A 22,151-nucleotide genomic window follows, 5' to 3' on the forward strand; every position below is an offset into this window, starting at 1 on the left:
CAATTAGGATGATGATGATGATGATGAATATTAACCCTTTCGATACCAACCCTTTCAATACCGTCTCTGGGCTCTGTAGTACAAATGTCTTGTTTTCAAAAGTTCTGAATGAAAATCTTCCACCAAACCTTAGTCCCAATTTATGTTCTTAACACTAGCTTAATGATAACGAAGTTATTTTACTAAATTCTTTGTTATATTTAAAATTAATTGACAGAAACACAAAGCATCTCAAAATAAATACGGTACCAAAAGGGTTAAAGAAAAAAAACAAAACATTTAGTCTCTCTTTTGATGCCAACCAACCAGAGACCAACCTTGGTTCTTTGAGACAAACCCCTTGCTTTTAAAGTTACCTTAAACAAAACCCTTCCATCCAAATTCCAGGTTGATTTGCGTTCCAAACATTAAAGTATTAATGACAGTTATTTTTAGCAAATTCCTTATTTTCAAAATTAATTGAAACAAAAGCAGTGGATTTAAGCAGAAAGAAGGGAACAACAGGGTTAATCTTATGCGAAAAGGTTCAACCTGTTAGCACACACACACACACACAATGTCAGCTATACTTTAATAACTAATCTAATGCGATAGGTTCATAATTTTCCTGCAAAAATTTGCTTGTAGACAAAATAAGCAAAATGAAATTTGAGATGCTTTTTTTTTCTCTTCTTTTTTCATAACTTTCAAATGAGAAGCTGCGTGAGGAGTGCAATGCCTCTGTGTATTGCTTCCTAGGTTTGAGCTACTTAAAACCGTTTCTCACGTTCTTCAATCAAAAGTCTGTTCTGACTTCCAAGTGGAAACAGAAGATTGGTTTCATGGCATCCTATGTTCAAACCAAATTAATATTCATTTGCTGCCAGCTTTGAAGAACGCATCTTTATTGGTTTGTGTTGGGACTTGGATCGTACTAAATACTTTAAGTCACCGTCTGTATCTAGGTAACCATATCTTGGTTGAAAACTCTTTAACTAATCATCATCATCATCATTCAATGTCCACTTTTTTAGGCTTGTATAAAATCAGATGGAATTTGTTGATGCAGATTTTCTACGGATGGACGCCCTTCCTGTTGCCAACCCTCACCTGTTTTCCAAGGTAATACTTTTTCATGAACAAAAATGTTTTCCACAGAAGACTGGAAATGAATGACACTGCTTGTATAACAGTGAGGCTTGTTTACAACCCTCACCATTACGATGAGGGACAAACACACACATGCACTTATTTGCTCATATACGCAATGAACTAAGTTTCCGAATCCATACACCAAGGCTTTCGGTGGTCCAGGGTCAAGTCGAAGACATTCACCGAAGGTTCTGTACACAGAGACTGAACTTGAAACCTCACAATCAGCAAACAGGCTTCTTTACTGCACTGCCACATCTGGTACCAATATACTAAGCTTATTTTATAGCACACCGGGATTAGACTTTCTTATATTAATTAGTCATAGTAATTAATCAAGCTGAATTAGTTGAAGCATCAGCCTTGTTTAACATTAACTCCTCTGATCTTTAATCTAACTTATTTATTTGGATCAGGATAAAGTTCTCTTCTCTCTCCATGTCATGCATTTCTATAATTAAAACCTAATTTAATTAACCCTTTGGGCTGTCAGATTATTCTTATGCTTATTTATTCACACTGTAGCTTTCAGATTTCAATGATGTGATTGTTTATTTTTAGAATGACAATGTAGGAGAGGTGTGAGAGGCTGGATATGGCTGGTTTAAATGATAAAGAATTAAAATAGGAATTTAACGATCAATTCAAGGAATGAAATCTTAAAATGCAATAAACCATGTTGACATTCCAGGAATTGAAAATGGTAAAAACATATTCTTCACTACTCACCATACATTTTCCCTTCATCTGACAAAATTATTTTTCTTCGGCCACAGGGAGGGTAAATAGCCAAAGCTTCCTGGAAACTCTGTTCAATGTCCGGACTCCATACACCTTCTGCATCATTGGATAGATCCTCGGATGCATTATCGGAATTGTTGTTGTTTGTGGCTGGATTACTTGCATTGCTCTCCCCGCTGTGATTCCAGCTGGATGACATATTCTGGAAAATAGCAAAATTCCTTAATTTTACGTTTCAGCAAAATTTGTAATTAAATATATTTTGGATTCAAAAGTATTAATAGCTCAAGTCTTTTAGTGTTTCTGGTGAGTTAGAAATAACTTTAGAGAAATCTACAACAGCCCCACCATCACCATCATTTAACATTCATTTTCTACATTGGCAGGAAAGATGGACAATTTGAGAGTAACCAAAGGGCAGGAGGATAGCATTGTGCCTCAATGTCACCTCTGGCATGGTTTCTACTGCTGGATGCCCTTCCTAATACCAATGACTTTACACGGTGTTCGGGGTGTATTTTATTGTGGCACCAACACTAGTGAGGCGACCAAGTACCTCACAAGACAAAGAAAAGGTGTCTTTGATAGAGTAAAGAGAAGGGTGGCTTTATGTGAGGTGCTGAGAAGCTAAAATATGATAAAGGGACAGGCACAGGTGTTTTACTAAAGGGGACATACATAGCGACTTCACCTTATATTAAGGGTGGATGGGATTAGCTGGAAAAAAGACAATGGGGTGATGAGGTGTCAGAGAGTTTATTCTCAAGATACAAAGATGGGGATTATAAGAGAGAATAGAAAGGATCATGAAGCATGTTCATAAGATTGTAAGAGGAGAGTGACAGATGGTTAGGGGGGGGTTAAGGAATGGAAAAGAGGGAAGGATGAGGAGTGTTGTTCCATTTACAACAATCATAATTCAATAACCTAAAATACTGAAGTAAGTAGACTGTCTTCATCTGGAATAAGCTGAGGAAAGTCTATATTCCTCATGAAGGAGTCGTCATTTGTGTATGATGAACACTTTTAATGCCAACCTGTTTCTATGAAAGGGTTCAGAATTTAAATTCAAATCTCAAATCAGCTGCTTCAGATAATAACTTACTATAACAAGTTCAAGATGGTTTCTACCATTAGTATTACCATTATAGAAAGGCAGTGAGTGAGCTCAGTGGTATTTTGTCTGCCAGTATTTCGTTCCGAGTTCAAATTCCGCTGAGGTTGACTTTGCCTTTCATCCTTTCGGGGTCAATTAAATAAGTACCAGTTACATACTGGGATCGATGTAATTGACTTAATCCCTTTGTCCTTGTTTGTCTCCTCTATGTTTAACCCCATGTGGGCAATCAAGAAATAAATATTACCCTTATAGAGATGGGCACAGGTGTGGCTGTGTGGTAAGAAGTTTGCTTTCCAATCACATGGTTCCAGGTTCAGAACTTAGGCAAGTGTCTTCTATTATAGCTTTGGGCCAACCAAAGCCTTGTGAGTGGATTTGGTAGACAGAAACTGAAAGAAGCCCATTGTATATGTATCTCCATGTGTGTGTGTGTGTGTGTCTTTGTGTCAGTGTATGTCCCCCCCCACCACCACCACCACTTGACAACCAGTGTTTACATCCCTGTAAGTTAGCAGTTCAGCAAAAAGAAAATAAAAACTGGGGTTGATTTGTTCGACTAAAATCCTTCAAGGTGGTGCCGAAGCATGGTCACATGACTGAAACAAACAAAATAGGGGTAAAAGAAAAAAATATATTGGCATCAAAATTTTTTTTCTTTTGCCCTCATTTATAATTATAATTATATATATATATATATATATATCATATCTATAAAAGGCATGATGTGTGTGCGTGTGTGTATACGTATGTGATTGTAATTTATGCACATCCACAAATTAGCACGCATGTCGCTCAAATTTTAGGAGGACATTCGTCAACACCCTATCTGGGTTTTGTCAACTTATTTTTTCCCCCAAGATACCCGTGGATACTGAGAGGGGGGGGGGAATCAATTTTCAGACATAGCTTTTAGACATAAAAAATATCAGCCATAGCTTTTTCGATGGCGTCTAACAAAAAAAAAGTGGAAGAAGGACGCAGAGAGTTTCACTGGAAAGACAAAGTCAGAGAAGGAGAGAGAGAGAGGAGAGAGAGAGAGAGAGAGAGAGAGAGAGAGAGAGACAGTAAGTTATGACGTTCATAAAAAATAAAATGTAAAATGTTTTGTTTTTTCTTAAACATGAGATATAGTGTTCAAATTCAGGATGTTTTTGAAAGACACTATATTTTATAATCATAGTATATATACTTTCTCACACAACAATTACAATATATTTTAAATCATTCATCTTTCTTCCCCCTCTCTCTCTCACACACATTACTTTGGGTGCGAAAGAATTTTGTTTTTATTTCACGCCAAGTAAAAAGTGTTTTGTTGAGAGTCAATATTACTTAGTTTGGTTTGAAATAAAGAACTTGATTAGCTTAATAATCGTAACTTAATCCCAGGCAGGGCCGGGTTATACTGCTAGTATGTATATATATTATATATAAGAATTTTTTGCGTAATGAGATGAAAAGAACCAAGGCTGCATAGATATTAGAGCATTTATAGATATCTCTCTTTTACTTGTTTCAGTCATTTGACTGCAGCCATGCTGGAGCACCGCCTTCAGTCGAGCAAATCAACCCCAGGACCTATTCTTTGTAAGCCTTGTACTTATTCTATCGGTCTGTTTTCCCAAACCACTAAGTTACGGGGATGTAAACACACCAGCATTGGTTGTCAAGCGATGTTGCGGGGACAAACACAGACACACAAACATATACACACACACTTATATATATACATATATACGACGGGCTTCTTTCAGTTTCCATCTACCAAATACACTCACAAGGCTTTGGACAGCCCAAGGCTACAGTAGAAGACACTTGCCCAAGGTGCCACGCAGTGGGACTGAACCCGGAACCATGTGGTTGGTAAGCAAGCTACTTACCACACAGCCACTCCTGCGCCTATATATATATCTCTGTCACCTTTGCCTTGACTTTGTGTGATAGCTGCAAACAAGTAAGTCACTTTCGTGCAAATGACATTGACTAGAAGAAATATTACCTTAATTGGAAACAGGTGAGGGTTGGCAACAGAAGGGCAGCCAGGTGTGGAAAAATCTGCCTCAACAATTTTCATCCAAGTCATTCAAGCATGGAAAGGTTAAAATGTAGGTGAAAAGGAGGGAGAGAAGGAGGTCATCATGATGATGATGATGATGATGGTATATGCCTATAAGTATGTATCTTTGTCACCCACCACCCCTTCACAACTGGCGTTGGTGTGTTCATGTTCCCTTAACTTAGTGGTTCAGCAAAAAGACTGATAGAATAAATAATAGACTTAAAAATAACCTAAGTCCTGGGATCAATTTGCTTGCCTAAAATCTTTCAAGTCAGTGCCCCAGCATGGCCACAGCCCAATGACTGAAACAAGCAAAACATAAAAAATAAAAACAAATAAATGAAATATGAACACAATTTATTTCTAAACATTGGACAATAATAAAAACGATTTGGTGTGTTTGTAATGAAAACCAGGTGAGATAAAAGTTGAACAATCTCCACCCCACCCCACACACACTGTCTTGCTCTCTCTCTCTCTCTCTCTCTCTCTCTCTCTCTGATCTACTTTTATTTATCAGTCCATTCTTTCAGATCAAACCAGAACGACCTCGACCTCGTACTGACTACAACCAACCAACATTTACTCACGACCCATTTAAAACATACAAAACACCAACACTAAAGAGATTCACTAAGAAAACATAAGAAACGAAACAGCTGAGAACAACTGCAGAGGTGGAGAAGGTGGAGAAGGGAGGGGGGAGGGTTCTTGGCACAACTTGTGCTGTGGCAACTAATACAGACAACATAACTCTTCTGCCAATACAGAATCCTTGGGTTCAAATGGCAGGACAGAATCTGCAACAGTGACATGTTTATCTGGGTAAACATCACTTTTATGTTCACCTTCCACTAAATACAACCACAATGGCTTAGTTATGTGCTTTACACAAATGATGGTTGTATTCCAAAAGACCTCCTCTTAAAAAACATTCCAGGCCAAATCCAGATCTGCAATCCTGAAATTTTGGATTCCTATGTTTTCATTACTGTGATTGTTTTCGGTTTTTTTTTTTTACATGATTTTTAACGGCAAATATGATCATAGTTGGGTGGCTTTAAAGCTAGTATATATATATAAATATGATGGGCTTCTTTCAGTTTCTGTCAACCAAATCCACTCACAAGGCTTTGGTAGGCCTGAGGCTATAGAAGAAGACACTTGCCCAAGGTGCCATGCAGTGGGACTGAACCCAGAACCATGTGGTTAGAAAGCAAGTTCATTTTTACCAGACAGCCACTCCTGCAGCTACGTTGTATATTTTTTCTATATAAATAATTTTCAGGATTCGTTCTCTTCATGTATTTATTCCAGCAGACATCAATTATCTTTAAATAATTTCTAATTAGCTGTATTACTACGTTTAATGAATAAATGCTTTGATTCAGTGAATTATGATGCCATCTTCTCAAATTGGTGTGTGTGTGTGTGTCCAGCAATCACATATAACATAATACTTATGGATTTATAAACAACGCAGAGGTTGAACTGGACTAAATTTGCATAACATTTCGTTTTATCACAAACCTCATCGTTTAACGTCCGCTTTCCATGCTAGCATGGGTTGGACGTTTTGACTGAGGATTGGCGAACCAGATGGCTGCAGCAGGCTCCAATCTGATCTGGCAGAGTTGCTACAGCTGGATGCCCTTCCTAATGCCAACCACCCCGAGAGTGTAGCAGGTGCTTTTGCGTGCCACCGGCACGAAAGTCAGTCAGGCGGTACTGGCAACAGCCATGCTCAAATGGTGCTTTTTACATGCCACCCGCACAGGAGCCAATCCATACAAATTTTACCATTTTTTCAGCAGTTTGTGATCCCATCTTCTTTCTTAATGTCAGGTTGGTTTTACGTGTTGAAAATAACTAAATTTCCAAATATTTTCTTGCCTCACTGAGTTTACAGATGGAGGAAATTCAGAGAGCTGTTACCTCCATTAGCCACAAAAGGTTTCTCTCTCCAAGTGAAAGGAAGATTGAATGATGCATGTGTACAGACAGCAATGCTACATGGTAGTGAGACATGGGCCCTGAATGTAGAGGACATGCAATGGTTAGAGAGGAATGAAGCTGGTATGCTTTGCTGGATGTGCAACGTAAGTGTACATGTTCGACAAAGTGCTGGTGTGTTGAGAGAGAAGCATAAGCGGAATTAATTGCTGTGTGCATGACATGGGGTGAAGTACTGAAGAAGGACCTCAGAACCTTTCAGACAAGATGATAAAGGACTGAGATGCCTGGCACTTTGCACTACTCAAGAAGACCCGTATTCTGTAGCAGAAGTGTTAAGACCGGTCCTTCTGGTGGTGTAAAGCACTCATAGTGGTGCCACATAAAGAACCCGTGTGGAGTCGCGTAAAAAGTATTCATGCGGGAGCACATTAAAGTGCCCATGTGGTGGCACATTACACTCTCAGAGTGGTTGGCATAAGGAGCCAGAGAAACCATAGCAAATCAGAGTGGAGTCTGGAGCAGTTCCCCACCTCGCCAGCTCTGGTCAAACCATCCAACCCATGCCAGCATGGACAACAGACATTAAATGATGATGATGATGATGATGACAGCCAATAAATTTAGTTTCAGACCCCCTAACCCCACCCCAAGGGTCAATAAAGCAAAAACTAGTGAAATACTCGAGTCAAAGTAATTTGTTCTGACAAATACCCCCAGTTCTTAGATATGGATGGGTGTATTTGACCGAGAGCAACACCACTGACAGTGTGTAAGGCTGCCTAACCTGGACAGATTGGTCAACAGACTGGACAATATCCAGATGACTCACCACACATCTTTTCATTCCTTTTGTCCACTGGGGTAACCATGCATCCTACAGCAAGACACTTGTTTCTGTCCCTCCATCATACTTTAATGTCTCAACACCTGACATAAAGACACTTCCCCAGCCCCCACCCAACACTACACCCCTTCCTCAGTTGTGGGGGTCCAGTCTTGTGAGTTACTTGGTGACTTCACTTGTGCTGGCACCACGTCACCCAGTACATTCTGTCAAGTGGTTGGCATCAGGAATGGCATCCAGTCACAGAAATCATACCAAAACAGACCTTGGAGCTTAGGGCAGTCCTCTGCTTTCTTGACTTCTGTTAAACCACACAAAACCCATGAAAGTACAGAAAACACATGGTGAACGATGATGATGATGATGATGATAATGAAATCCCTCACCTCCTTCCCCAGAGTTAACATTGTTCCTAAGAAATCTCTCTGTATGAAGGTATTCAAACACTTCCATTTAACACGCCCCCCCACCTCCCTCACTCTCTCTCCCCCTCACTTGTCCTCAACAAGATTTATTACAGTCCAAACATAGTGACTTCCAACTGACACCAGTTATAGATTGACAAGATAAAAAGGAAACTTTTTACAACATGCAAAAGTGCAATTTATTCTGCCTTGTTTTGTTCTTTGTTGTTGCTTTTGTGAGAGAAGAGAATGCATGGAAGGGTTTTCAATCTAATCTCAAGGATAATAAATATAACTTCACAGGTCAACAGATACTGATTTAGTTTCTTATCTTGGGACCAAATGAAGATATAATACGTGTGTGTGAGAAAGAACTCTGGCATGCATGTTTGTATATATATATATATATCTCTCTATATAAACGGCAGTTTGTCTGTGCGTGTTTCTGTGTGTCTGTTTGCTTGTACCCTCACCCTGACCACAGCTTTCAACCGATTCTGATGAAACTTGACACACACATTGCCCAATGTCATAATTCAAAACTAACGCAGCGAAAATTTTGAAAAGTTCCCCCAGTTCTGAAAAAAATCGATAAATTCGACATGGGGTCGAGAATCAGGAACACAAACCACAAACTGTGTAGGGGACGCAACTCCACCTTTTTTAACTATCAAAAAAAATTTACCATCATTTTTTTCCATTTTTTGGCTATAACTCTCTAAAAATGCTTTATAGTTACTTCCCTTACAAACCTGAGCAACGCCGGGCGATACTGCTAGTATATATATATATGTGTGTGTGTGTGTGTGCATGTGTCTGTGTTCCGCTTTGTCTTGACATCATGTGACAGCTGTAAACAAATGTCACATTGCCATACCAGAAGTCTCCTTTATTTCCACTGTTCCAAGAAAACATCTCCAGCCATGGAGAAAATCTCTCTCAATGTGAACATGGGAGTATAGACAAGAAAAGTGCTTTCTCATCATCATCATTTAACGTCCGCTTTCCATGCTGGCATGGGTAGGACGGTTTGAATGGGGACTGGCAAGTCAGTGGGCTGCACCAGGCTCCAATCTGATCTGGCAGAGTTTCTACAGCTGGATGCCCTTCCTAAACGCCAACCACTCCGAGAATGTAGTGGGTGCTTTTTACATGCCACTGGCATGGGAGCTAGTCAGGCAGCATTAGCATCAACCACGTTCAGATGTTGCTTTTACATGCCGAGAGCACAGGAGCCAGTCCAGGAGCAGGGGGGCTGGCATCGACCATGTTCAGATGGTGCTTTTTATGCGCCACCAGCACAGGTGCCAGTTAGGCCGCACTGGCATCAACCCACGCTTGAATGGTGCTTATTGTGTGCCACCAGCACAGGTGCCAGTTCGGCGGCACTGGCATCAGCCACAACTACAATTTCCATTTCAATCTCGATTTGCTTTTGGTTTAACTTGACTCAAAAGGTCTGCTCAAGCGCAGCATATTGCCCGATGATTCAAGGTTATGATTCACCCGATGAATGGGCTGGCTATGTGACACTGATCTCACTTTACTTGTCGGGTTTTCCCAATCACAGCATATCTTCTGTATCTGTTATTTTATTAAGATTGATAATCCAGTATATCCAGGTGGATAAGCTATTGCAAAGCAGATCAGGAGATGTGAGTTCAAATGGGGGAGACACTGGAATTCTATATTTTTCACTTCATTGCTGGGATTATTTTTTATCTTTTACTTGTTTCAGTCATTGGACTGCAGCCATGCTGGGGCATCATATTGAAAAGTTTTTAGTTGAACAAGTCAACCTCAGGACTTCTTTTTTCCAGTTTGGTATTTATTGTCGAGGGGACTCAAAGTTACAGGGACATAAACCAAACTAACACTTGTTGAGCAGTGTGGAGTACAAACACACGCACAAATATATATATATTGCATTAGCAACTAAGTTCCCACCGTTTTTTTAAATTTTAGAATTTATTGCGTTTTTAAATTTTGGAATTTATTTTTTTCGAGAATTCCATTTTTGAATCATTTTGGAATATATTTTGGGTTTTTTTCCTAGTTAATTTTATCTAATTTTTGTTTATTTTCAGATCATTAAAATGGAAAGTCAAGTTAAGAAAAATGAGCATTTTTGACACCTATTTGCTTTTAATCAAGGTTCTAAGGCTGCAAAAGCTGCTCGTGACATTTGTGCTGTGTATGGAAAGGGTGGCATAGCTGAAAGAACTGCTCATGATTGGTATGCCAAGTTCAAAAATGGAAATTTTGACCTCAAAGATGCACCTCATTCTGGCCATCCCATTGAGTTTGATGAAGAGTGATTAAACCAACTTTTGCACAAAAATTCTCGTCAAACGACAAGGGAACTGGCAGAGAAAATGGAATGCTCCCACACTGCCATAGAAAAGCATCTTCACTCGATGGGAAAGGTTCAGAAGTATGGAGCATGGGTTCCGTATGCTTTAAGTGACAACAGCAAAAATCAATGAGCCACAGTCTCCGCTGGTTTGCTTGCTCGTCACCGCTCAACTCATGGACACAAGCAACGATTTCTTTACCGAATCTTTACTGGTAATGAAAAATGGTGCCTGTACAGCAATATGAAGCAGTGTAAGGAATGGCTTTGCCCCGGTAAACAAGCGACACCGTGCATGAAACAAGATCTTCATCCACGTAAAATGATGTTGTGCATATGGTGAGACTGGGAAGGGATTATCCATTACAAATTGCTTGAACAGAACCAAACAGTCAACATAGAACCCTATGTTCAACAGATGGAACAACACAGCACGGCTATTCAAGAGAAGAGACCTAATCGGCCAACATTGAGTTCTTCTGTTGCACGACAATGCTCGCACTCTTATCGCCAATATGACCAAGGAAGACATTCAAACGCATGGCTGGGAAGCGCTGCCACACCCACCATATTCTCCTGATTTGGCACCAACGGATTTCCACCTCTTTCGATTTCTTTCAAATGCTATGCATGGGGTTTTGTTCAATACTGATGCAGAATCGAGAGCTTGGCTGGATCAATTTTTCAAGTCGAAATCAGGTGATTTCTACCAACAAGGAATTGAAAATCTTGTTGAATATTGGGAAGAAGTTGTAAACCATAAGGGTGAATACATTATTGATCAATTAGTTGTTATTTTTTTTATTAAACCTTTAAAAAAATTTTAATTTTAAAAAACAGTGGGAACTTAGTTGCCAACCTAATATACACACACATACATATACGATGAGCTTCCACAGTTCCTGTCTACTAAATCCCCTCACAAGCTATTGGTTAGCCTGGGGCTATAATAGAAAACTCTTGCCCAAGGTGTTGCACAGAGGATATGAACCAAAAGCCACAGGGTTGCAAAGCAAGCTTCTTAAACACACAGTTATGTCTAAAAAACATTTTTGAGGGAAGTTGCATATAAGAGATTAACTTTTTATCCAGGGGGAGTTTTAATTGTTTTTATCTACTTAATACTAACATTAAATACTGGCCATCTGGAGCTCTGTGATGGATAAAAGATGAACAACTATATTGGCATAGGTAGATTTTGTGTACTTTAAATATTTCTTTGAGAAATACTGGCATATATAATATATCAACCTCAACAATAACAAGTCAAAAGCATTATTTCAACATCCATAAGAGAGGATTAGGGGCCTCATTCTAGCAGTGCAACCGTAAATAAGTAATAATTTTGTTACATTTTGGGAGGGTCATTATGACAATAATAAACACATGCACTGGTTCTATTTCACTTCTTTATTATTTTGACTATTAATTATTCAGTTAATCAATCAACTGGCTGTGTTTGTCAAAGTCCTTTCATTACAATTCAGGTCAGCTTTAGATCTGTCACTTGGATACAATGACCCTCCTCACATACAACAAAAACACAGGTTCACATCAAGAATTTTGCAAAAATGAAAGTTTAATGAAAAAAAAAATGCTTTCTACAAAATTTAGTTAAATTCAGTGAAATACTGAAGGGAAACTATAAAATCATGACACCCCCCCCCCCACAAAGGAAAGAATATAAAAGTAGAACCTATGAACACTTGTCATCATCAAGGTCATTGTCTTAACGTCCACTTTTCCATGCTTGCATGAGTCTGACAGAATCTAATGAGGCAGATTTTTTCTATAACTGGATGCCCTTCCTGTCACCAACCTTCCCTTATTTCCCAAGGTAATATTTCCCCCATGACCAGACATGTTTTCACAAAACATCAGAAATGAGTGACATTCATTTATAAGAATCACATGATGGCAGGACAAGAACACACACACACACACACACACAGGCACATGCTTTTGTGCACGCGTGCATGTGCGTTTCACTTAGGCATAGTGAGACTACTATCCTGGTGCAGCAGTCAATATGCGTATAGTCGTTAACACAATGTTATATGAGTATGGAGTGGTAATGGAAGCAAGGAGATATCGGCAAATAAAACAAGTGTAATGAACTTCATAAGCTTACAGTTGTTTCTGCTATGAGATGTGGCAGACTCTAAGTTAAGTATCAGGATAACATCCTACAGCTTTATCAGAGCCTTGAATAGGAGGTGAACATTATTTGAGAAAGTTACATTTTCAGACATAATAGACATTAGTGCATGTCTATACATGAGTGCAATGGGTAAATTGCCATCATTTTATATTCTTTTAATTTTGTACATGTGCATTGTTTGTTTCCGATTTTGTCGACTACACAGTATTGTAGGGTCAGTTGGGCACTGTCTGTGAGAAAAACAGCACCATGATGCAATTCACTCTGCCAGAAATTTGGAAACGACATGTTGTACTGCTTGGCAGTACATGAAGTTCCAACATAAAGGCCTACATGAAGTTCCTAGAGGAGGTAGTGCTGTCCTGGGTCAAGAGGGTGGCTACTGGAAGACCCTATGTCTGGCCACAGGACTCTGCACCATGCCACAAAAGCAGGAGAACCCTGTCATGGCTGTCAGATAATTTTTGTGACAACATAACCCCTAACATCTGACCACCTAACTCCCCAGACTGCAACCCTCTTAATTATTGTGTGGGAGCGCAGTTGAGCGAGAGACCAACAAAACTCCTTGTAACACCAAAGATGAACTGAAGGCAAGGATTATGGCAGAATTCACCAACTTAAACAAGGAGACCATCCAGAAGAGTTGCAGGAGATTCCAAAGTCATCTGGAGATTTTTTTTCAGTTTCCATCAACCAAATCCACTCGCAAAGCTTTGGTCGGCCCAAGGCTATAGTAGAAGACACTTGCCCAAGGCGCCATGCAGTGGGACTGAACCCAGAACCATGTGGTTGGCAAACAATCTTCTTCCTCAATTATTATTTTAATTATCCATAATTTGTTTTAACAGGATTTATTTATGCTTTTGTCATGAGTCTATTGTAAGAAAAAGTATTTCAAGAATAAAATTAAACAGACTCCAACAATATTTTCATTACTGGGAAGGTTCTTGCGTCTAGGGTTTCTGAACAAAGTAGATGTTAAACAAATTAACATTCTAGTTATCCCATGGGGTTATATATATATATATATATATATATATATATATATATATATATATATATATATATATATATATTACATACATATATATATATATTACATACATATATACATGTGTGTATAGATATGCATATATATAAGAGAGTATGTGTGTGTCTATGTATATACATATATATATATAGAGTACATCATCCAATTTATTACTGACTTTTAAAGAGTAATATTTACCAAACAATAATATAAGGTTTGTACAGTCAGACATAGTCTACTGCCCAGATAATAGCCACAGGCCGTATAAAATACCTTACAAAGAAGTGTTTTTGTTTTAATCTCATTCTTTGTATTTTACGAAAATCGTTGCCTGGAACCGAAATTAAAATGAAATTTTGATGGAAGGTTTGAATTTGGATCTTTTTAAATCAGGAAGTTTGTGCCTTAAAACCAGGGGCAGTTTCAGGCAAATTGGTACCAAAAGCATTAAGAACATGGTGTTACCAAGAAGGATCTAGCAACAGTCAATGGAAGATTTGGTTGGAATTCAGGTCATTATCAGGATCAGAATGCATAGAAATCCAGAAACTCTGTCTTTCATGAAAAATGACAATGTTAATAATAATTGTTTCAACGTCTGGCAGCACAAGGCCAGCAATTTTAGTGGGTTTTAGAGTAGCTTCCATTAACCCTAGTATTTGACTGGTATTTTATTTTATGACCCTTAAAAGGATGAAAGGCAATGCTGACCGTGGCACAATTTGAACCCAGAACATAATCAACCAAAACATATAACACTAATCATTCTGTTTGATGTACCACAACTACTGCTGCTGTCAGTAGTAGTAGTAGTAGTAGTAGTAGTAGTAGTAGTATATGAAATGCAATCACAAAAAAGTGCAAAATAAAAAATAATAATTATGATTAAAAAGCTAAAAATGTTATCTTTTTATGACAGTATTTATTTATCTATTGAGTTATTTAATCAAAAATAAATCAGTTTTTTTATAGAATTCGATCAATTATCTTTTAACCTAGTTTTTCTGCAATGACAATTCACCCTGAAAAATCTCTTGTATCTTAGCTATCTTAAGTCAAGTTTTACTTTTATCATTTTATCAATATTCCAAGCATTATTTCTGCAATAATTGGTTGTGCCAAAGAAGTGGCCTTTCCTTGATACGAGATACGGGGGGGGGGGGGGGGGGGCGCAAATAGTTGGCATATTTTCATACATATTTTACATTCTCATTGCAAAAACAAATGTTAAAGAGGCAGGGACCAGGTTGGAGAATTGTGTAACTGTGAAAGTTGGCTGGTTGAACCCTTTTGATGCCAACTCCCCATGGAAGCACCCCACCTGCTTCTGTGGTAGAAACTTTTTTTAAAGTCATTATAATTAAAACCTTCAATCAAAATTTCAAATTAATTTATACTTTAACCATTAGCTTATAGTGACAAAATTCTTTATTATTTCCAAAATTAACAGAAACCAACGTGGTGCATTTTAAGAAAAAATATGCTAATGAAAGGGTTAAATGTGTCAACAAATTTTGTGACTGATGTCCCTTCACCTCCCAACCGACAGTATTTAAGAAAAAAAAGATAAAATTAACGAGGGTTGGTTTTGCCATGCTAAGTTCATGTTAATATTATGGAGACAAAAGAATTCTTGTATTTGAAGCCGAGTTCATTCTCTGAGAAATGTGTTGCTTGCCGTTACAATCAACCGATCCACTTCATATCTCTGATGTCGACTCACAAGAGAAGTCTGAGTTAACATCCCATTACGAGTTTCAGGCATTTTCAGTAAATTCCAGTCCAAAATATTGGTTACTAGCTTAAAAGCCGCCCGATAGGGAGGTTTTTAAGCTAGTGTATAAACCATTAAGCAACTGACCCTGAATGGGAAGATCTGCAAACAGGTCTCTGACTTGTTTTGGAGAATTTGTTGCAATTGCTTCCTTCAGAGTCATTTCCCAATCATGGTCGTATTCGTCGCTAAAAATCATGTAAACAAAAATCGCCAACAACAATCACAGTTATGAAAACGTAGGAACCCAAAATTTCAATTTGGTGGGTTCGGATTCAACCCAGAATGTTTTTAATTTACTTATGGAGTCAGCCTGATTCCTAAATAGTATGATATGTTGGGCTATGGCCTCTTGGAGTAAAGCTGAAAAAGTGTGACACACTCACATTCACATTTATTATATTAGATATGTTTAATTTTGGGGAAACTTTATTTCAATTAAGGTATATCTTATATATACAGATGTGTGTGTGTGTGGGGGGGGGGTATATGTATTAAAGAAAGCATAAAATAAAACAAAAATGAGTGTTCAGTATATTGGCAACAGGAATTTCTCTCAAAGAGACATGGTTTTAAACAAAGATGGACATCATCTCAATCTCTCTCTCTCTCTCTTACCACCACCACCACCACCACCACCACCAACACTACTACTTTTAATAAAACATCATCAAATCTCCCTAAATTTCTTTGTCTCTCTTTCTCTCTCTCTCTGTCTTTGCCACCACCCTCACTGTCTCTATGCCTACTATTACTCTCACCCCATCATGAAGAAATAGTAGGAGTGCCATTGAACAGTGAGAGAGGAGGTCTAAGTGTGACACACTGACACACAGAAATTAGTTTTTTGCGTTTATCATATTAGATAAATACATTGGTCAAGTCAGTCTTTTGCTCGTCTGAGTTTCACCTGTGAGTGTACAGGGTTGTCAGTAACTTGCCTGGAGCCCCTATGCACCCACAGGTCACACTCAGATGAGCAACAGACTGATTCAGTCAAAATTAAAATACTTTTCATTTCTACTTTGGTATCGAGTATTCTTGCTTCTGACAATCAACACTAAATGCGTGTGTGTGTGTGCGTGCAGTGCATGTATCTTCATCATAGTTTTCACATCCACTTTTCTAAGCTTGTATAGAATTTGCTGTTTTGCAGTTTTTCTACAGCTGGATGCTCTTTCTGCTGCCAACCCTCACCTGTTTCCAAGCAAGATAATAATTCCAATGTTGAAACACATCTCCATGACAGTGACATTTGCTTACAACTAACACATGAGGTCAAGCGACAGTAATACTCCTACACTCATTTCATGTGCTCAACACGACCCTTCCATGGCAGCAAAAATAATATCCTGTAACCACTCAAATAAACCTGTACATGCAAGGCCGTGCCCCCCCACACACACTTCCCCTCTCCCTGACACATCAAGCATTCTCCCCCCCACCTATGGTACTAAGCAGCTGCTGTACTCACCTGCAAGCAATGTCACACATATTCCATCCCATACCTTTTCAAACAGTCTCCAATTACTCCCATTCCACGTTATCCCCACCCACACCATTTCAACCAATCTCTGCCTCCACCTCCTACCCCTCCCCACTATACTCCATTCTTAGCACCTTCTCCCATTTGCTATCATTGTCAATACCCTCCCACATCTACCATCATAACCCATCCACTATGAAAAGGGTAAAGACCCCCTTCGGTCATGAATGACCATGGTGCGGCACCAAGAAAGTTCCCTTCCAAGGCACAAGTCCAGGCAAGGTTGTTTATGGCAGACCCAGCAGTCACCAGCCTCCCCTCTCCCTGTCACCGATGTTATCCAAGGGATGGGCAAAAGGGGCCGATACAGCTTGGCCCCAGTGACGTTGCAACTCATTTCTACAACTGAGTGAACTGGAGCAACGTGAAATATCTTGCTCAAGAACACAACACACAGCCCAGCCCAGGAATTGAACTCGCTACCTCATGATTGTGAGCCCAATGCTTTAACCCCTGATCCATGCACTCCCACCTACTATAGCCTCTTATGTATTCCTATCCCCCACCCCCCACCTCTGCATCCTGGTTATTTCCTTCCCTGTTCTTTTCTCTCTTGCAAGTCACATGACAACCTCGCTAGTGTCAGTGGCACAAACAAAGCATCCAGTACGCTCTCTTAAGTGGTTGGCATTAGGAAGAGCATCCAACCATAGAAACCAAAAATGACATTGGAACTGGACACAGCCCGGCAGCTCACCGTATCAAACCACCCGACCCATCCATGCCAGCACAGAAAGCAGACATTCAACAATGATGAGGATGATATATGTATACATCATCATTCATCATTTTATATATATATAGCATGTATACAATGGGCTTCTTTCAGTTTCTGTCTACCAAATCCATTTACAAGGTTTTGGTCAGCCCAGAACTATAGTAGAGGGCACTTGTCCAAGGTACCATGCAGTGGGACTGAACCTGAGACCATGTTGGTTGCGAAGCAAACTTCTTACCACACAGTTATGCTCAAGTAGTTTATGTGTGTGTGTATAATTATATATATATACATACACACACACACACACATTGTGTGCACTGTCCCAGTTTTAGACCACAAACACCATGTCCCTGTGTGCAACTAAAATGATTCACATCGGGGGAAAAAGTGATAGCAAAGACTGGTGTGTGTATGTGTGTGTGTGTGCTGGTGGTGATGAATCATGCCAATGATGAAGATTAAGAAGATGGTTTTGATAGTATGTAAAATTAGCTCATCACCATCACCATCGCCATCCCAAGCAATGTACTAGAGAAATTGATAAGGAATCTTCACTGGGAACTGGTACCTCCTCCCCATGATAACTTCTTTATTAACAAGTTATGATGGGGGTTTCAGTATCCAGTTACAAATATATTCCTAACATATTCTGATTGCTGAAAATATTTTGGCTTCCAATTTTTCTCTCAATGTTTTGATAGTAGTTCCTCAACTTAGGATATTGACATAAAGTATCAGAGCAATGATTTTAACCCTTTTGTTAATACATTTCTGTTGAATATACACAGCTTTTGCTTTGATTAATTTTGAAACTAATAAGAATTTAGTCAAAAAAACTGTCATTATTAAATTGTGTCCCAAAGGCAGCAAGTTGGCAGAATCGTTAACACGGCTCAGCAAAACGCTTGGCAGCATTTTGTCTGTCTTAACATACATTCTGAGTTGACTTTGCCTTTCATCTTTTTTATTTGGGGGAGAGGGTCAATAAAATAAATACCAGTCATTCACTAAGGTCGATGTAACTGACACCCACCCCTGAAATTGCTGGTTTTGTGCCAAAATTTGAAATCATTATTAAACAGTGTCTGGAACATAAATTCACGGGAAGCTTGTATCACAAACGACTCAGAGTTGGTTGAGGGTAGGTTGGTACCAATTGGGACTAATTGTCACCAGGAGAGGCTAACAAGGCAAGGACTGAACTCCTAACTTTCAGACCAATAAAACAACAGATTCAAGTAAGCAGTCATGACATTAATAAAACTGAGGCTTCAGACTGGGAACCACAAGCAAAGTCTTTCGTATAAAAGCCATCGACACTAAACTCACTTGTATATTAAAATCATATTTGAGGAAACACTCGAAAGCACATTACCACATAGTTGCGTCGGTAACGGGAAAAGATAATGAAAGAGAAATTAATATTAGAAACATTTCTATTGGCTCTGTTGTCTTCCGACCAGGTTCACCTGACTAACGACTCACTGATTAAATTACTGTAATGCCAAGTGCAAAGGTAAGTTACAATATAATTAAAGAATGTTTGGTTCACTCCTAACCAGCAGGTTCCAAAATGTTGTCGCTTTTTGCATATTGCTTCCTGTGATTTCGTTCGAAGATAAAAACAGTTGACGGATAAACTCTATTTATGCACCTGCCACTTATATACCTCACCTGTTCAATGAGAATCTATACCAAAGAAAAAGACAGGGAGGTGCTTGCTCTCTCTCTCTCTTTTTCCCCCAGATATATTTAGTGGCATATTGCAGTTAAGTATACTGGAGGAGGGAGAAGATATTAATGAACACACGCACACTCGTGTGTGTGTGTGTGTGTGTGTGTGTGTGTCAGTCTCCTGAATGACTTCATTTAACCCCTCAGCATTCAGATTACTCTGCCAAACGTAAAGCTTACTTATTCACATTGTTTTCAGTTGTCCTCTGGCTTTCAGATTTCAATGCTGTCATTGTTTATTGTTAGAATGACATTGTAGGGTAGGTGTGAGAGGCTGCACCTGGCTATTTTCAACATAAAACAGAATATTTGGGCTTGATATGGTTGGTTTGGAGAGTAAAGAGTTAAAACTGTTCAGTGTAGAGAAAATCGTTTCTTTATTTATTTGTCAAGTCTGGAGGAAGGGACAGAGCCCATGACCTCTGCAGGCTCTCTGAGACTGGTGGGCGCTGATGTTACTCTTTTACTCTTTTACTTGTTTCAGTCATTTGACTGCGGCCATGCTGGAGCACCACCTTTTAGTACTTATTCTATCAGTCTCTTTTTGCCAAACCGCTAAGTGACAGGGACGTAAACACACCAGCATCGGTTGTCAAGCAATGCTAGGGGGACAAACACAGACACACAAACACACACATATACATATATATACATATATACGACAGACTCCTTTCAGTTTCCGTCTACCAAATCCACTCACAAGGCATTGGTCGGCCCGGGGCTATAGTAGAAGACACTTGCCCAAGATGCCACGCAATGGGACTGAACCCGCAACCGTGTGGTTGGTTAGCAAGCTACTTACCACACAGCCACTCCTGCGCCTATGTTGTTGAGGTTCTGTTGAACATTTGCTAGTGAATCTATGCAGGGAAGACATGAACAAGGAGAAGATTGGAGCAGGCCAATGGGGTTGAAAGGGGCTGGATGCATCAAGAGTGAGAAGAGGGGGGGTCAGGGTGCATGAGAAATAGAGCTGCAGAACCAGCCAAGATCCAAGCAATGGAAGCCATTAGAATAACGAGAGAAGAGGCAGAGAGAGGAGAGAGAGGAGAGCTGTGGAGCGTCGGTGATTGAGTCTCAGCTAAGTGGTGCAAGATGTCTCTGTGTGTAGGAACAGCACCAAACGAAATGGTTGAGCAGTTCTTCAACTGCAGACTTTGCTCTTTTGAAATGTACAGAGATAGAGTTGACAAAGAAAAATATCAAAGTGTGGGAATCAAATCTCTTATTAGAAATTTAAACTTCAATTCCATTTGGTTTCTTCATTTTAATACCTGCATCTTACAAATGGTTTAGCACCTGTATTTTATGAATACTTTTAAACATGAACAAAAACACATATAACCATACACCCCTTATTTCAAAATAGATCAATTCGGTTCGTAGTTTCTAAATGTCTGACTCATCTTTGCCAAGGAGAATAACAAAGGTTTTATAGTCGTAGAATTCTACAGATTCAGAAGACTTGTTACAAAATCACAATTGCATATATTAAGTGCAGTAGAAGACAACTGGGCCTCAACTGACACACTCAATGGAGAACTGCTCTTCTTTGGCTTCACTCTAAAGATAATCTCTCACGCATGCGTGCATGCGCATGCACACACACACACACACACACACACATGTATGACTTTGTTTTGACATCATGTGATAATTGTAAATGAGTATTCCATGAGAAACATGTTTGGCTATGGAGGGATATTATCTTGCTTCGAAGCAGGTTGGCAACAGGAAGAGCATCTAACTGTAGAAAATGTATTTCAACAAATTCCATAGAACCATGAAAAAGTTGAAACAATAAAGGTGATGATGGTGGTGGTGGTGGTGGTGGAGGGGATGATGATGATGAGATGATGTGTTCACTGAAAAGGTCTCAAAACACCATAGAAACAATTTTGCCCTACAACTGAAAAGCTAATTAGAGAATGCCATGTAAAAGTTCTCTTGTTTTAAAAACAAAATATTTTGTGATGTTATTAGCAGTTCGAATCGTGCTTGTGACACGTTTGGGACTGATAAACAGACCCTTCCCTGTGTTTTACCATGGAGGAAATTTCTCACTGTTGACAATGGTGTAAGTACATTTAGATCAGTTTGCAGCGCCCCCTTTCCAGGCTGTGAGATGCAGCATTTCAGAGCAGTTATCTTCTCTTCGGTCACAGACACTGGACAGAGTGTTTACACCATTGTCAACAGCGAGAAATTTTCTCCATGACAAAACACAGGGAAGGGCCTGTTTATCAGTCCAAACGTGTCACAAGCATATTCAAACTGGTAATAAAAGTGCATTTATACATATTTACCACCCAGCGCTCCGACTTTGTGACATATTTTGTCAAGTTTTTACAGAATAATTAATGACTAACAAAATGTGAGATGTCCCCTTGAATGAATCAGAAACAGTCCAGAAAGGCTGAAGAAGGGTCCAAGTGAACAAAGGAGCTGACCAAAGATTAGAACCATAAACATTGTTTGTCAAAGAGGCAACATCTTATTGGTGTCATTGGTGAAGTGTAAGAATGGTCATGTGATTAGCAAGTTGGATTTGCAACCAAATGACTCAAGTTCCAT

At 39.2% G+C, this 22,151-nt stretch overlaps 1 protein-coding gene and 1 long non-coding RNA gene across 3 annotated transcripts in view; one reads left to right on the forward strand and one right to left on the reverse strand.

Moving 5' to 3' along the window:
- The window catches only part of LOC115209231 (transcriptional enhancer factor TEF-1-like), a 121,211-nt gene that overhangs the window by 62,007 nt on the left and 37,053 nt on the right, over nt 1-22,151 (reverse strand). For both annotated transcript variants that reach the window (XM_029777504.2, XM_029777505.2), the window contains exon 2: nt 1,861-2,074. In XM_029777504.2, coding sequence (XP_029633364.1) covers nt 1,861-2,074 — 214 coding nt within the window. The remainder of the gene's footprint in view (nt 1-1,860; nt 2,075-22,151) is intronic.
- Nucleotides 16,009-19,900, forward strand: LOC118762397. Its single transcript, XR_004998140.1, has 3 exons — nt 16,009-16,019; nt 17,723-17,728; nt 19,777-19,900. It is a non-coding gene; the product is annotated as an uncharacterized LOC118762397 (long non-coding RNA).

The sequence above is a fragment of the Octopus sinensis genome, linkage group LG3, assembly GCF_006345805.1.
Source record: "Octopus sinensis linkage group LG3, ASM634580v1, whole genome shotgun sequence".
Classification (NCBI taxonomy): domain Eukaryota; kingdom Metazoa; phylum Mollusca; class Cephalopoda; order Octopoda; family Octopodidae; genus Octopus; species Octopus sinensis.